Below are 18,609 nucleotides of genomic sequence, written 5' to 3'. Positions count from 1 at the left end.
AAAAAAAAAAAAGTTCAGAACTTCATTTATTCAGGCCTTAGATCATATGCCTGTATAATCCTGAATGTTCATTGCTTTCCAGAAGTACAGCCAAATTAACTTGATTTTATATTAGCCTAGGCTAGAAGTTTGCAAAAGCTTCAACACCATCAGCTTTCACTGTATTCTTAAAAGTAACTTCACATATCAAAAAGAGGGCCTTGGAGAAAATTTGCTGTAGCTACTAAAGTTTTAATCCAGTGTGATCCCACAAAGATGCTTAAATGAACCTAGAAGCTTGTGGCTACAGAAGGTACCTGTAGACAAGTGATGACAGCTTTCCTATGTTGAATTTGAAATATAACTCTTGCATTTTATGCTGCTTAGGGCAGATCTGACTCATCTGAAAGCTTTATTTCTCTCTTTTATGGTTGTTACAGTAGAGCTGTAGCAGGCATGCCAATTGCCTGCTTCAAAAAATTACTGACAGCAAAAAGCTTACTATTTTTCACTTACTCTCTAAATGTTTTACTGAAAGTATTCCTTTCACAGCAGAAGACTGATGTATTCAGATTATCTTTTGTAGAAAATCAACCTTCCAAATAAATTGTCCTTTCCCCGCCCCCCCCCCAAAAAATAGTAATAATAAAAAAATTCTCATTTTTAATGGGAGCTACAAATTGAAAATGAGAGAGGATAAATGATCTGAAGGGACTATGAGGGAGTACAGATAACTTCGCACACATGGCAGGTGGTTAAGGTGGACTGAAAAAGACTATTGCCTTCTTTGTAGAAGTTGTATTCAAAGCCTGAAGTCTTCCACTTCAAAGGCAAATAATACAAAGAATATTACTTCTGAACATAGTATAGTAGTCTCTCTGATACACTAACACTTAATTTGATTTTTGCTAAGAAAGATGTAGATAACATCTGCAACTAATATTTTGTCTGATGTTCTCTTCCTTTCAGTACCACTGTAGCAGAAAACCTCTCAACATCTCAGATTTTCTCCACAGTGTCTTTCCTTAAGAATAATAGAAAATATATCTGTTTTACGATTGATAATCAAGTATAAAAGGACCAAGTGACATGTCTGTGGTTGCATAGAACATGTTCAAATGTACACTTGTTTACTCAGATCCTCCAAGTCCTGGGCTAACGTCTTGCTTAGTGGACCAACATTTCTACTCAAGGGGGATAGGAGATAATCACTGTGTAGTCATGGGAACACAGGAATCGCTTAAAACTCAAGCAAACACAGATAAGTGTAAAGCAGATAAAGCACTCTGAGAATACCACTTTCCAGGTATGGCATTGTAGAGAAGCCTGTCACCAGCTGAATTCATTAAAAGTCCTTCCTGTAATGCAGCATTGCAGAGTGAGGTGCCGGGGGACCATATACAGGAACAGCAACAGAAGGCTGGCAAACCAGCTCTGTTTCAAAGAATGAATTAAGTACAAGCAGTAAGGACATAAGATTCAAGTGAAGCATTGCAAAATGTTTGGCTTCTTTTGCATTTTTAAGACCCAGTGTATGTCACCTTGGATCAGAATAATCTCTGCACTATCTGGTAGTGTACTGTCTCCAGCTGTGATCAGTATCATATAATGGAGAAAAAAATGTCTGTAGTTTTCTTGACAATAAATGCATATGAAAGAACTTTCTATTCCATAGTAAATATCTGATTTTTTTTGTTGTTGTTGTTTTAACAGATTTTTATTTGCACACATATTATACCAACTTTGAATCTTGTTGGCCTTGTTGGTACCTTGAAACAGTTATGCATGCAAAATTGTTACTGGTGATTTCATTTCTTCATGGAACTGCCATTTTTCACTGCCTGTCCTTTATTTTATTGTCTCTAAAGGCAAGTTGTAGGCTTATCTCTCATGTGACCTCTTTTGTATCTGATTAGGACTTGTACAGATGGTGCCAGATGCTACCACACTAGCCAAGATCCACAGGGAATCCGGACTTATAGGACCACTGAAAGAAAACACAATTAAAAAATGGTTCCGTCATCACCATCGTCTGGAATCCAGTTACCAAGAGGTAACATCATAATGAACCTTATTATATATTTCATCCTATGTCATGCGAAACAAGAAAGCATAATGACAGTATGTGGCAAAAACAGATGACTCACACTTGAGGCAAACAAGTAACAGGCATAGAAGCCAGGGAACTGATTTAAATTGCCATTCTCTTTTCAGAGATACTGCTCTGGATCAACAGCTTTGTAATGCTTTGCCTATAAAAACACATCGTAGAGATGTTTTGAAATAGAAATAGAAGTAGTAAAGTGAAGAGAATCTGAAGTATTAAATTTTAAGCTTCAAAATATTTTTTTTAGGTTCAGCTCTTGAAATACTTGATTTTATATAAACAGTGCAAAATGACAGTGGGTTTTGTAAGGCTGTGTTATAGAAACTGCCTAGTTGTATGATAGATACATAAGATCAAGCTTTTCACTTCACACTGCGGGATCCCATGTAAACCAAGAATTTAGACTGCACCAAGAAACCAGTTTTATTTGCAAAAGCAGAGATTTCCTCTTAAAAGGAACTTCATTCTTTTTTGCTGAGCATATTCTAAGGCCCATTTAAAAAGTATTTACTATTTGTGTTGCTGGTACAATTTTTTATTCCTTCTTCATGCCAACAGTAGATTAGCAGCCAACATTTTAAATGAATTTTATAGGGAGTCTTTGAGCGTTATTATATTCACCTTACACTTGCTGGTGAGTTAACCTTTCTCTTTTACTTCATAATTTTTTACTCATACATTACTGTATTTAGGGTGCTCAAAAAGCTTATGCAGAATATGCTTTAATATCCTCATTTTATGGTTGAGTGAACAGAATCGCAGGAAGCTTAGGTGTTTTATCCAAGGTCATCTAAGTGGGTAAGTAGTACAGTTAGACATAAAGTATAGACACCAGAGCCTCGTGCTGTGGCCTGAAGTCTTCCACAGCATTGTCATCCATGATATCAGCCATTGCAGATGTCACCCTCAATCTACATGGAAATCCTGATTGCCTGAATAATGATTTACCTCACATCATGTACATTTTGTCCAAAAATGTGATGATCTCAAGTAAGCTATGTAAATGAATCACATTGTGATTGATGCCCATGAAAGATTAAGACTTTTGAATAAGAATTGCATTTAGAGTTCTTAAACTGTTATATTTAAAAAAAAAAAAAGAAAAAAAGAAAAAAAAGATGAGAGATTTTAATCAGAAACAACTCTCCTCCTCACGGAGAGGATGATGAATGCATATGTTGTGAAAGTGATTGGGTAGATATAGAAAACAGATCCCTACTAAGGGTGTCTGGTAAGCAGATCAGCAGCTTGCGCTCTTACCTGTGTTGGTTGTAGACACGTTTTTGGCAAAAAAAGAGGGCACAGTGTAGTACTGTAATGATTGATAGGATAGATCTGAATGAGTAGAATAACTGGGAAAGTACACATCACTGCTAAGTAAAAGCACTCATCAGTGGAGTAGATTATATAAAACAGGAAAGTTAGACTGGTTTGCAGTTTAAACATTCTTTTGGTTTTCTCTATGTGACACTTGGTTTGATCTAATAGTTTATTTGGACTTGCAGATGCTATGTGCAGAAAATGATAAAGCCTTTGTTTTTTTGGATCATTTCTGTAAAATGGAGTTGAATGATTTGGGCTGGGATAGTGTAGGACTTGATTCATTGTAATTTAATGCAGTTGAAATGTGGAGAGAAAAGACCTATGTAGGTACAGAACAATTGTGTAAAATAACCCACTTGTTTACAGCACAGTTTGTAAAATTAATCGATTTCCATCTCACTTCTAAACAATTTATTTTACAAAAGAGACGCAGGCTACTGCACAGATAATCTAATCTTCCTGACATCTATCTTGCTCTTCTTAGGTACCTCTCACCTTGTAAGTTTTCTACAGAATTCCAAGAGTCTATGAACTACTAGTTAAAAACTTCATGCATAACACTGTTGTTGCAGTGTAACTTTGAAAGGTCTGCATTAATTGTTCTTTAAGCTATCCTAGGAATACCTTAAAAAAAAAAAAAAAAAAATACATAGGGAAAAGAAGAAAAAATGTCTCTATGTTTCTAATAAGTGTTTTTGTTTAATTAACTAGGCAATAAGGAATTTCTTTCATTCCTGTGCTGGCTGGTGTGTTGTCACCTTCATTCTAGGAGTCTGTGACCGACACAATGACAACATAATGTTGACAAATGCTGGACACATGTTTCATATTGATTTTGGAAGATTTTTAGGTCACGCACAAACATTTGGAAGTATAAGAAGGTTAGTATGTACAGTAATACATATAATAAACAGACAGTAAAAAGATGTTCTGAGTACCCATTAAAAAAAGTACAAATAAGATCATTCTTTTTTCTTTCAATTTTTCACAAAACATCCAAAAAATATAGGTTTGACTGGAAAGGTTGTTAAAATGAAATGTTGGAGTTCCACTTTCAGTTTTAAACACAAATTAGCAAAAAGCCCTAAATCCTTGTCTGATCAGAAATTTGAATTAGATTAACTTGGGTAGTGAACAGAATAGTAGACTGGCCTATGTCAAAAAGATTCTGTTTTCCATTGTTTCTTTAGCAATGTTTCTATAATGAATGCCAAACCATATGTGTGTCTAATTGACAACTCCTTTTCCATATTGAGAGAATAACCCAAATTTTCCAATTAGACATGAAAAGTGATTGCATTATGCCTCTGTAGGTGAAACTGCAATCTTTTCATCATCTTTCAAAGATTCTGAAGGTCAGGTTCTATTTTGCAATTATCTTGTTTTACTTAGACAAGACTGTGACTGTTCTTTTTGTATCTATCTCTGATGCCTATATGATGATAAGTATAAACAAAAGAGCGTGATCATGTATTCTAGTTCCTGCTGTGGACATGCTATAGGGGGATTAATAAAATAATAAATAATATTTTTTAAAAATAGGCTGGATCATTCTAGTGTGTACGGTACATGAAGAAACTGTTAAATAGGAAATGGATGAATGATACTTAATAATGACAAGATATATGCGGAGAATTACTTTTCTCCATGTTTCTTAATAGTTTCCAGAACTAGTACTTGAATCAATAGTTTCAGTTAATCTTTCTTTTGTTTTCTTTGTTTTCTTGCTATTTTTTTTAAGCTTGCCTTTGACTATTTTACACTACCTCTGTGTGTGAGACAGAAATTACTGTGGGAATATTGATATGAGGGAAGCTGATGAGGCTAATAAATACTCCCCGAACTAGACAGTCAAAAGATTTAGCTGCAGTGCTCAGAATTATCATCAGTAATTCAAGATATGTTCTTTTAATTCTACTTACTTGCTAGAGAAATAATAATACAGAACAGAGCTATAAAAAAAAAGATACTTGGGCACACTCAGTTAAATGTTGCCTCCCTCACTCAAGGAAACCTTCTTTTAGAGCATAATAGAAATTTTCCTCAGTAGTATTTTCCCATGAGCAAGGAATTATTTAGTGGGACTGAAAGTCAGGACCAACAAAGTATAAGCAGATACAAAGCAATCAAATTTAAGCATAAATTATGTAATAGCAATACAATAATAAAAGTAGATTTTTATTTTAGTGTTTTACAATTCAGTCTTAATACACTGTGTAAATAAGACTATAAATATGACTTATATTGTAGTAACATCCATAAACAGTAGCCTTTTTTTTTTTCCTGTTTCTCTATGCAGTATATTACTTTTATGCCATAAAATAAAATGATAATTGGCATTTTAGGACCTCTACTTAATTCCCTCATGATTCCTCAGCAAAACAAATACTCATACTTTCTTTAGGTTGTGAACATAATGGGTCTTCCCTAAACCTGCATGCAGCTGAGTAAGTATGAGATGAATGACTATGTTTCTCATGAGCTGAATGCAGCTTCAAGAAATGAAACATATTATACGTAACACAGAAACATGCATATGACATTTCTATTTCCCATAAAATTCAGGCTCACTCAGTTTAAAATGCTCAGTGCTGTTTCTATCCATCCAAGGCAAATCCTGAGGTAGTTTTGGGCTCTACTTTTAACACTTCTCTGTATTAAATTTTTATTAGAATTCTTTGCACTATCAAATGATTTTATGATCCTAAAATAATATTGATAGAACAGTAACTAAGTAATTTCAGATATTTGGGATTATTTGAGTTGACCCTTGGGTTTTTTTGTTTCTTTTTATAAAGTAGATGCTATGTACATACTTGTAAAGTTCTGCAGGTAGCTTTAAAGAATCAAGTGTCAAATGCAAATCCCTAAAAAAAATAAATAAAAACAATAACAAAAAGCTATGCAAATGAATACATTTGTGTAGCTTACTATAATGATAGAAAATGGACTCTCCTTTCTAAATTTAGGAAGATATCTTTCTTGCAAAAGTTATCCAGTCTGTTTTCAGTGAGTTTTTTTTGACAGTAACAAAATCTTATTTCTCATAAACATTCCTGAGAATAGGTCTTCTCCAGCATTCCTAACATGGAGCATTAACTCTGACATAAATAAAGGTATACACAGTAGCTTTGAGAATCCCACACTCTCATGCATGGGCTGTGGTTCATTCTATGAAATCCAATGTGAGTCTTCAGAGTATCCTTTGGAGATTATATAATTCATGCAGTCATGCTCATTTTTGCATTCATGATTGCATAACATCCTTGCAAGTGTTTAGTGAATTTTTCAATTTCTTCCCCTCATTATTAAAAGGTGCCCAATAAACCTGCCCAGTTTTGAGTCCAAGGCAGAAGACAGTGGTTCAGCACTTACTGTTTTCAGAGGGAAGACTAATCAGGATTATTTTGTCTTTTCTAGTTCCCTGTACCATCCCAGAGACAAATATCTTAAGTAGTAATAACAACCTATTTTTACATGGGTCAGGGAGCTAATATTTTGCAAGAGCACTGAAGGGAGGCATATCTAACCGAAAGCATCATGAGAGAGCTTGGCAGAGGAGCTATTCCCAAATTCCCACCAGGAAACTCATTTTGAAAATGAGACTTCATTTATTTAATTTTTAAATCATACTAAACAACACATTTTGTTAGTGCTAATAAAATTCCACTTCTTTCATTTTCTAATCCAGCCACTGCATTTGACCCTATATTACCCTAAAGTACTGAATTGTTCAGATTCACTTTAAACTGCATGAAGAAACTTCAATAATTTAGTTTAACTGTCCTGTTCTTTCATTACTGGCTATTCCATGGCTATCACCTTCTAAGACCCACTCTGAGTGAAACAGGTGTACTATTATCCAGTTAATCATATGGAAGTAAGGCAGTCATCAAATGGCATGGAAAAAGGTGCCAGGCTCATGGCTGTACTTGCTATGCTTTCTTTGATTTAGTTTTTTTCTTTTTAGTGCTGGCCACTTTTTTTTTTTTTTTTTTAACATTTTTTAACATTTTTTAATTGATGATATTTTAATTGGTAAGATATTTATTTGAATTCTGTAATAACTGACCTAGTCCAATCTTTACCAGTCTCATCCTTTCCCCTACCAGTCATTTCCAGAACTACTATATTTTTTTTTGTCAATGATACGTAGTGTGAAAGCTGATGGCAAGATAATAGTACAGCTCATGCTTTATGCATGCTATATTCACATTGTGATAACTTGTGTCTGGTTGTTGTTTTTATTTCAAATAACCAATCACAGATCTTTGTTTTCCCTGATCTGAATCACAGAGACACTTATCTTTTTGCCAAACTAATCCTTCATGTTGGCAGGGTTTTCCCAGAAGTTACATCTGCTAAGTTGGTTTTCTTCTGCAAAGTTAATTACTGGAGGCAGTCTAACTATTCCACTGGGTTTTTTGAAGGAAGTTTCAAAAATATGGGAAAATGATGTTTCCCACACTTCTTACATCACTAAATTTTCTATACCAAAAAGCACTTAAGAAAGTCTGAGCATAAAGAAAATTATCTCATCTTATTTAATAAGTAACACGTTTCATTTTTAGTATTAATAAAATTGATTTTAGATTTTGTGGAATAGTTTATTTGAAGAAATGCATTTTTTAAGTAATTTCTTTCTAAAATGTCAAAGTTGGAATCTATACAGAGGAAAAACAAACTAAAAAACCTACAGCTGTATCTCCATGATTACTTTTTCTACTTTTAGGAAAATAATGGAAAAAGGAAGATAAGTATTTGAAATATATATATTTAATTATATATAAATTATTATTTATATAATAAATTTTGTTATATATTATATATTTATATACACACATATATAAATGTGTGTATATATATGTATATATATACTTATACATATAAGTATATTTAAACGTTACTCCTCAAAGGAAAAGCCTTGAATGTGAAAATAAAAGTTGAAAAAAAAACTGATTAATATTCAAAGTCTTCCTTTTGGCTGGCCTGTTTTGCTTGCTAAAAATAAATAAATAAATAATCATTATAAATGTTTGAGTGTGCCTGCTTAATATTTTATTTTCTGCACATTATATTTATTTTTCCTGTATGATCAATCTGGAGTTAGTAGTTTATGTGAAGTATAAAAGGCAGTATCCACTTTCAGCACTTCCTCTATGTTACCCTTCAAAAATCTCTGAGAGAAATCCTGGAAAGATTTAATTTCACTTTCATGACATAAAGCATTAGTATTCCCAGTGGTCTTAATAAGATTATACTGGTGTTTAAAGTTAGTCATACACATAAGTCTTTGCATAAAGACCAAATGGTGAAATATGCATGAAAGACATAAAGGTGAAGTGGTATCACCTGAAAGGGTGATAGAGGCCTGAAAAGGCCTAAAGAGGCTTTAATTTATGAGAAGTTCACTTCTGAAGTTAAGCACCTCTAATTGCCGTAAGTTAAACACCAACAGCACAAATCAAGACCGAACAGTACAATTTGCAGTCCTGAGGTTTGGATGCATTGCTGTTCTCTTTGTCTGCTTTGAACAGTGGCATTTATTGTTGCTGTTTTGCTGCTTTCTCTAATTGTCAGTCCTGAATAGTGTGTGTTTATTTTCAATAATAGCCTCTGTGGAGAGCATTCAGTTAAACCTTTATGAGTAAATTATATTCCCTGTCCACTTGGTATTCTCGATTCAATTTGTTATCTTTTTCAAAGTGCCAAGACTTTGAAAAGACTTTTAGGAGGACATGTTTGTTTGTTTTTCCCATGCCGTCCCTGTACTGATTTGACCCTGTCCAGTTCTGATCATCTGAGTGCACTGTTCTGCTCCATCGAGTTCCCTGGAACCCAGTCCCATTTGTCATTACTCACAGGGTCCATCCTGGCTTTTCATTCTGCTGAGTCACAGCATTAGGTACTATCCAGTCTTTAGGAATAGCTGCTTTCCTGAAGGAGCTATCATGTATTCTTGGCAACAGTTATTTTGGCTAGATAAACTATTTGATGCCTTTAGAACCACCAGTGGAATTCCTTTTACTTTCAAGATTTATCACAGAAGTTATTTCAGTGACTCTCTATCACCTTCCCATTTTAGAGATTTCATTCTCCCCTTCCTCCTATTTTTTTCTCAGCTACTATGTTAATTTCTTTAAATCATGACTCCAAACAGAAAGTTTAACAATTAAACAGAAATAAAAGAAAAAAAGACATGATGTTCACTTTGATTATATGATTTTATTTGTTATTCTTTCTGAAGTATAACTGTTCACAGAGGCATTTTCTCTTTCTTCCTCTCTCAGAAACATTTTATTGTAGCATCTGTTTCTCCAAAAGCATTTTACATACCTATTTATATTCAGGGAGAGTTGCTTTCACACACAGTCTGTGTATATCAAGCACTTTTAAATTAATCTCTGTAGCTTGGTCGTGGTATCTATTTCTGCTTGTTCTGCATATTACCTCTTTGTCCTTCATCCTTAAGTGGAAAGCATACTGACATATTTAATTCATGTAGGATTTCATCCCCTGCTCAAAGAAATTTCAGCTTCTTCATCACTGATTTATTCTTCTGTTTTTGGAATACAAAACTCCATCAGACATCTACTACTATCTTTCCCAAATAGTCATCCCATACAGAAAAGACCTGTTAGCTGATTAATTAGTCAGTGTGAGATATAAACGCACTTGTTTTAAGGCATCTTTGAGGTCTTGAGATTTGAAATCCCATCCCTACTCCCATCATTTTTGTTTTTTTCACTGATGAGAAACAGTCAGAACACAAAAAGTAGTTGGGCAGCAATCTCCATTAGCCAGAGGAATTGTTACAATCTCCTTGTGAATTAACTCTCAACTATCCATATGGTTAGTAATAAATTCCTAACAAATCTGGAAAATGTGATAGTCATAGAAAATGATATGAAGGCATCAGAAAAGCTGAACTAAACATTTTCCAATACTGGTACTGAATGTAAAGTAAATAGAGAACTTAAATATACCTTGTTATGCAGTCTGGTTGCTAGTGACTTGGAGTACAAGCTGCTTCATATGTGCCTCTCAAAATATGTGCCCTGGCTTGAAGCCCCAGAATGTGTCTGGACACAGTAGTCCTGGACACAGTAGTGCTTTTAAATTAGTCAGTAAGAGATGAAGGGTTTCAGCCAGGACATGTATGTTCTTTGAATACATCTTGTAGGGAGAATCTATTTTGGGATTCTTCCAAAGTATGTGACTGTACAAGACTGAAATTCTGATGTGCATGAATAAATTCTGTGGTCAAATTTCAGAATAACTAGTAATCACAGTGGAGACTAGGAAAATGCAGTCAGTGTGAAAACCAGCAACAGATGACCCAGACTAGTTTCTGCTTTCCCATCATGAGTCTTTTGCCAGTTTTCTTGTTACAAGGTAAGGTTCTAAATAAGTCCCTGGTGGCGATACACGCAGCAAATGTTAGGTCTACATTGAGAACTGTGACCATGTCTAACCTTAGCTGTCTGTATTTGTCTTACCTATACTGTAACTTTGCATAGTAATCCTATGGGAACAGATGTACTCAAATTTCCATTTCAGTAACTTCACTTGGCCCACTGTGAAAGACATTTCAGTTGAGTGACATTCTTTGCACTTTGGACAGGCATAGGGGCACAGTTACCATGTCTCAGATTATATGGGGAAAATGGATGTTAACAGAATGATAAATCAGAGCCCTTACCTTAAGCAAGGATTACAGCTTGTTTTCTACCACATCGGTTAAGTATGATTTAATCTCCATGTAACCAATTCAATTACTTATGGGCACAGATAAATCTTCTAGAATAGGCCAGTTCAACGTGCAAAATCTTATAATTACTACTGATCAAAACTGTAGGTATGTATAATATAGTGATTTTACTGGAAAGCTTGCATCTAGATTCTAATAATCAAAAATAAATATAATAGCAAAGTTGATATTAAGAAGAAGAAATGCAATGAATAAATAAGGTCATAGGGTCCTCAGTTGCCTAAGAATTGTAGGAGATTCCTTCCACATCAATATTTATTCCTCTAAAAATAGATCATATCATATTGTATCACAAAGAGATGAGTGAAACTATACTCAGAAGGGAGGTTACAAATTTGCAAGTAGAACTTTTAATCCAGTAAATATCTTGGACAGTAGTAGAAATGGCAGAAAATAGAGTTAAAACTTTCTTGTCAGTTATAGATTTCTAGTCATTTGGTTGAAGAATGGTAAAAAATATTATATAGATGTAGTTTACCTGAACTATGAATGCTTTGACACTGAATTCAGTCCTGTTTACCTATGGTCTTATCCAGCTGAATCCTGAAAACCTCCCAGGACAATCTCTCTGGTCATCCTGTTCCACTATTTAATTATCCTCATAATGAAGAGTTCTTTCTTTCCATTATGGTCAGTCAGAACCTCAGCTGTTTCAATTTTAGACCTTTGTCCCTTATTCTTGCCTGGCTCCATTATTTTCCTAGTCTCCTATAGACATTTAAATATTGCTGTTTGGTCTCCTGAAAGCCTTCTCTTTCCATAGACAAACAAGCTTACTTCCATCAGCCTGATCATTATTTTACTACTGACGTATCAGTTGTTTTTCTTTCCCTTCATGTTCACTGTCAGTTTTAATTCTAGTTGAGCTTTGGTTTTCCTAACACCATTTCTGCATGCCCAGGTAGAGTTTATGTATTTTGTTCCTTGCTTCCACTTCCTATATCTTTTTGCCTTGAAGCTTAGTCATGAGTTCCCTGTTGAGCCAAGTGAGTCTCTGTCTGTTTGTTACTGGAAATATAAGCTATAAAAAACTAAATTCAGGGTAAAACTTTCAGTAAAAAAATGCATTGTTTTATTGATTTGTGGTGATTTTTGTCGTTTTTGCTTTTTGTGTGTGTGTGTGTGGTGGTGATGTGGGGTTTTTGTTTGTTTGTTTGTTTGAGGGTACAAGGTGTAGAACTGTTTAAAACTTGCTAATTCACTTTTCTGTTCCATGCTAAAGCACTGTGATTATTTTGGCAATTAAAATTTAGACTGTTTTTTTTTGTTTAGACGTGGATGTTATAATTCAGTTTTTGATGATCAGAGAAATAAAGTATCAGCAAGAGGTGTTTTTTTTTACTCTTTTCAGAAGCAGACACCTATCTGTGGAACAGTTTGCAATATTTCTTCAGTAAAATAAACAGAAACTAGATGTTTTCTAAACAAATCTGAACATAGATTTCCAATAGAAGCCAATGATACTATGATAACAACTATAACTGAAGTCAATGGGAGAACTGCTGTCATGCCCAGCAACCAAAGCGTTTATGTTTTATTAAAAGTGCAGAACTGCTTTACCAATAATTTGGGGAAACTGTCTGCCTGTGTTTCATTGTCAAGATGGGAGGATACACCAAGTAACATACCACAGTACACCACAGTACACCAAGTAATGTGCCACCTACTGCATCCAGGCCTGTACTGGGACAAGAAAGACACAGAGCTCTTAGAAGGAGTGCAGGGGAGGATAACTATGATGATCAGAGGGCAGGAGCACCTCTTCTATGAGGAAAGGTTCAGGGAACTGGGATTGTTTATCCTGGAGAAGAAAACACTCTGGGGAGACCTCATTGTGGCCTTTCAGTACTTGAAGGGAGCGTATCAACAAGAGCGGCAGCGGCTGTTAATAACGGTGGACAGTGATTGGACAAGGGGGACTGGTTTTAAACTGAGACAGGGGAGGTTAGGTTAGATATTAGGAGGAGATTTTTCACACAGCGAGTGGTGACGCACTGGAACAGGTTGCTCAAGGAGGTTGTGGATGCCCCATCCCTGGAGGCATTCAAGGCCAGGTTGGATGTGGCTGTGGACAGCCTGGTCTGGTGGCTGGCAACCCTGCTTGTGGTAAGGGTGTTGGAACTACATGATCATTGTATTCCTTTTCAACCCTGGTCATTCTATGATTCTATTATTCTATAGAGTTTATGAGGTGATTGACATCTTGCAGTATTTTCTTTATCAACTAGTATGCTGTGATAGAGAGTAAGATTGTTGACCTGTATAAGATCTTCTGACCATGCTGAAAGTTAGTTAGCAGTGATACATAGTTTTTCAGAAATGTATCTAAGAGATACACAAGGTTAAATAAGAATTGATGATAGAATATTGAATTATAAAGCATGAAATATGAAGTAATCATATTGTTTCACGTGACACTGGTAAATCTGGAATACTTTCAACATTTTACTTTCAAAAAGATATGGTCCAATTACAAGGAGTCCAGACAAAGTTAATTAAAATTACCAGACAACTGGAAAACAAAACATATGAGAAAAGACTGAAACAATTCTCTACAGAAGATTGAAGACAGACATAATAAAAATCTGTGAATACATTAGAGGCTGCTGTTAAGATGACAAGTACTTCATGTTCCCTTAGAAAAGAGCAAGAATTAATGGAATTAAAGTGCAGCAAGGTTATACTAGACATTAAGAAAAAAGTTCCTTGAGGGAGATACTGGAATGGAAATCTGATAGGGAGATTGTAGAAGAACTCTGTTTTTGAGAATAAGATAAACAAGCATCTCAGAAGCTTGTTTATGGTTGATCTTGTCCTGGTAAGCAGGAAGATCAAGTATCTCATATGGTCACCCTTCTAGGCATATTTTTTATGACTCTGTATGCTTGCTGAAGCTAACTGAAGATAAATTGTACCATGCAGTTGTTTACTTTTTCATTCTGTAATATATACAAGGGACAATTTTTGCTCCTGTTTATTCCATGTTTACAAATATATATATACATGTATGTAAGTATACAACTACTGTGATTAAGTATCTTCATTTAGCTTAGAGAAATAAGAAGTCTTATTCATTGTGTGTGTATTTTCTTCCATAAGTTTTCAGCTTTTGCTGCACAGCAGAAGATGTCAGCATTCAAACATTCCCTAAAAACTCCTATTTTAATGTATACATCAAAATTCCACATAGTTGTGCTGAATACTATAAATCACTCTTGATTCAGCCTATGAAGTTTTAAAGTAGACAGGGAATATATGTGGTATGTGCTACTGAGCAGCTGATTTTTAAACTGTTAAACAGTTCTGGATGTTTTATCACTTTCTGTAGTCTATGTGATGACAATGTGAACTACATCTAAAAAACTCATCTGTTTTGTTCTAATTGTTTTACTGTGATTTAAACAACGATAACAACACTACTAGTAAGTTTGGATTGGATTGGGACATAGCTCATTTCTTGTTGATTATCTAATATATTTTTGCTACTTAATATTAAATGAAGTCAGTGTATCTTTTTAAAATGTCATACACCATAAGATTCATAGTAGGGAAGGCTGAAGCCATTGTTTATCTTATGAGCTTAGTTAATTGGGTAACATCTACTGTTTCGTAACAAATCCTGATGATCTTGCTGATCTTCTAAGAATACAACATATTTCTAGCCTACAGTGAAGTCACAGTAAGTTTTCCCATCACCCCAAACTAAGTTTGTTTTTTCAAAGTGATCTTGAGGTTTCCCTTCTTTCCTCTCTCTCATAACATATTATCCAAACATTTTTCATCTCCAGAGGAACCATAAAGCACATTCCCATCAAAATCTTAAATCTCTGAAAGTAGTACTGAAGGGAAAAAAAACACAACAATCAACTAAAACATAAAACTAGCCTTACTTTTCCCTGAATGACTTGAGTAAACTCTTTAGTCATACCTATAGTAAATTAAAACTCTTTAATGTCTAGACCTGCACTCTGGCTCTGTTATATATTGAGATGTTGCCTCTTTTGACTGATTTATTATGTAAAACCAAAGGGCTCATTAATCTTTTCTAGGTCTTTAGTGGAGGGAGGGGGAGAAAAGAAAGAAAGATATGATTGATTAAATCATCGTGGAGATATTATACACTGTACATCTGTAGTATACCTCAAGTCATACTAATTCTCTCTTGAAGACCTTTTTTTTTCTTTTTTTCTTTTTAATTTGAAATGTAAGCCATTTCATTAACTTCATGGAAATACAAATTTGTAATAGATTCATATTTTGGGCCAAAGCGTTATTGTCCCATTGACTGTAGTATGGAGTCATTAGTCTGAGCATCCTATGGATGTAAGGTATTATAAGGCTTAGCTGTGATCTTGAGTATGTTTTGGGGAATAAAGTATTTCATGCTTAGATTTTTCAGGTAATTTCATATAAACAAATGATGTAGTAGCTATATGTCCAAATGAGTGATGAATGTCATGGTTATTATTACCAAACTTTTGGTTATTTGCAAATCTTCTCTGTAAATGTCACCTGCAATACCATCTAAGCTGTAAACCATAGAGAAGGATGTTAGTTAGAGATGGATTAAACATAGAAACACAGACTGTACACCTCGATGAGGTTCATCTGCATGTTTATCCGTTTATAAATTAGACTACTCATGTAAAACCAGGGCAGCCATTGCTTTTTTCTTATGGAAGGTAAAGCAGCCTCTATTGTTTGCTGATGCAAATTTTGCTATGCAAAATGGATAGTGACTTGCACTTGACTGCAATTTTTCTGGAGTAATTTTAGAGTACTCCTTTCATAATGTTGTATTCCAAAGGAGTCTGTGAAAATAGCAAACATTTTGCCTCTTTATACAGACATTCAGGCTGTTGATTGTATTTTCATAATCCTTAATGTTCAGTGAGTAAGCATCTCTTCCCACTGCAACTTTGCTTTTAAATATTATCATGAAAAATGACTCTTTTGTTCCTTCTAGTGGATCTTGTCTCCAATATTAAACTGTTTTTATAGTTTTTCTTTCAATTGCAAAGTGCTGCCTGTTTGAGCAGACAACTTACTTAGAGACATGCAGAGAACTTCAGTGACTGACTTATTGCAGGGGTTACATTATGGGAGAAGCTCTTATATCAGAAGACCCTGAGCAAAATCAGGCTTAAATACTCTGATATGGAAAGCAAATCTCTGTATCATATTTTACAGGTTAATATAGGAGGACAAGACTTAGAAACAAATGTCTTAATACTAAAGAAATTAATCATGTTGTAAAACTGCTTAAAATTATCTCACAAGTAAAATTAATCTGTAAATAATATAAATGCTAACATATCAGTTATATGTTCAAATAGATCTTTTAGCAGTAATGCAAAGGAAACTGAATAATGTTGCAGTCATTGCATTATTGGGAAGTTGGCCTGCAGCCCAGCCCAACAATGTTAAAGACTATATTTCTTCCAGTCAAGTAATTTCTGCTTGCACTGTCTTGTTTTCAGCTTGAGTAGGTTAATTCGGGATACTTGGACTCTCAGAAAAGACTATGACTTCATAGTGGAATTGTGTCTCTTGATGCAGTTGGACAGCAAAAATCAAATATGAATTCTGAAGACAGTTATTGAGCGTTTAGAGCTCCCAAATCCAAACCAAAGAAAGAGTCTTGATTTGGGATATTTTAGCTCAAAGGTTATAAATAAGAAACTGAGATTTGTTTTCAAAACATCTGGGAAAATGTGGGGTTCTGGGAAAATCACGCTCTCTGAGATCAGTAATAGAATAAGTTTTGTAATTCTTTGAGAGCTACAGAATAAACCCACACAAAACTGTCTTAGTGAGTATAACTGTCGCACTATAAAATCACCTCTTACAATATACAAAAAAAATGTGGACACATAAGAATGAAAATAGTGGATCTTCATGTTTCTTAATACTAATAGTAGTACTAGTACTAATGAACTGGAGTAATATCTCAAATGATAAGCTAGAGAGCTTTGTGATGGAAAACAATTTTAGGAGGTCTGTTTTCAAAGTTGGCTTATATGTAAACAACCAAAAAAAAAAATCCAGAAAGAAGGTCACCTGAGCATTTCTTTTAACAAACCCTTCCAGATGCAGACTAGAATCTCATGGCATCTGAACTATCTACAGTAATACAATATAAACATTTTTGTAGGAAAATGAGGAAATCTCCTATGAAAGATTCTTTGTCTCTGTTAGAAATGAACCATTAAGCAGAGTAGACTCAGCTCACATTTTAGCAAGAAACAAACATTTTGAACTCTGTTTCTGTATTCAAATACCCAGTGTTTCCTTAACTCAAGTTTATTTTGATTTAAGGACAAGCTCATTGCATATATTTCCTTGGGATATAGACCTTTAATCTGTTTTCATACATCTATATACGTAGTTATGGTGAGCAAATCACTGTGGTAGTTTTATCTGTGCTAGTTCGCAGTATATCATTCCTTTCTGAAACTATAAAATGATAGGATTGTTAGCAGAAACCTGGCTAATAGGCTTTTTACTTCAATAGTATGCTATAGTCACAAACATTGCTAGTGATAAGAAAAAAGGCAAGACACATTTTCAGATTCAGCACCTCATTTACTCTAGGGTGAATATAGAGTAAGTGTACAGGAAACAAGAGAATGTATTTGAGTTTGTTCTGCTGTAACTCAAGTCAGAAACATCCCTTCAGAATGGTGTGTATTTAAAGATAGCATCATATGTTATATATTTTTGTTGGATTTGGATTGTGGCTTTGTATCTTTTTTTAAAAATGCACTTCTTGCCGAGAAGGGAGTTGATATTTATATCCCATCCTGTTTGAGAACAACCTTTAAGAATTTCAACACTTGGAGAGAACCTGTTTCCAGATTCGCTTTCAGGAAGTAGTCAAGAAATTGAAGCAGTGAGATTTAAAAGCATGTGAATAAATGAATAAATAAATATACATATATAAAGCCTAAGGAAAAATAAGCATGCCCCAAACTTTTAAGTTGTTGTCTTTCTTACTAGCAAGCTCTTGCTGCGTGACCTGTCTCTGCCCTAATTAGTCAGGGATACCAAGCAGAGAAATAGACCTGTCTACACCTGAGGAAAGAAGAGTGAAAAACAAATGTGAATAAAGAGTTACAATATTAACTGCCTTGCATAATTTGCTGTTTCAAGTGAAATTTCTTTTGTAATTGTTCTCTTTTCAAGGGACCGAGCTCCCTTCATCTTCACATCAGAGATGGAGTATTTCATCACAGAAGGTGGAAAAAACCCACAGCGTTTTCAAGAGTTTGTGGAGCTTTGTTGTCGAGCATATAATATAGTCAGGAAACACAGCCAGTTACTCTTAAACCTGCTGGAGATGGTAAGAAGTTTGAGGATGAAACCAAAAATCAATTTCCTCTAGTGTCTTCTTCCCTTTTAATATTTCTCTGCTGCCTCCTGTAGCACT

General features: G+C 34.5%; 1 protein-coding gene across 6 annotated transcripts in view; it reads left to right on the top strand.

Moving 5' to 3' along the window:
- Positions 1-18,609, top strand: part of PIK3C2G (phosphatidylinositol-4-phosphate 3-kinase catalytic subunit type 2 gamma) — a 270,420-nt gene that overhangs the window by 191,465 nt on the left and 60,346 nt on the right. For 5 of the 6 annotated variants that reach the window (XM_015867894.2, XM_085543202.1, XM_085543171.1 and 2 more), the window contains 3 exons: positions 1,896-2,032; positions 4,121-4,290; positions 18,366-18,522. In XM_015867894.2, the coding sequence (XP_015723380.2) occupies positions 1,896-2,032; positions 4,121-4,290; positions 18,366-18,522 (464 nt within the window). The remainder of the gene's footprint in view (positions 1-1,895; positions 2,033-4,120; positions 4,291-18,365; positions 18,523-18,609) is intronic. The other variant, XM_085543196.1, reaches the window with a different exon arrangement.

Source organism: Coturnix japonica, chromosome 1 (assembly GCF_054131305.1).
Source record: "Coturnix japonica strain WE chromosome 1, WE-NBRP24, whole genome shotgun sequence".
In the NCBI taxonomy this organism is placed as follows: Eukaryota; Metazoa; Chordata; class Aves; order Galliformes; family Phasianidae; genus Coturnix; species Coturnix japonica.
The sequence above is the reverse complement of the archived record's forward strand: the minus strand, read 5'-3'. Positions and strand labels throughout refer to the sequence as shown.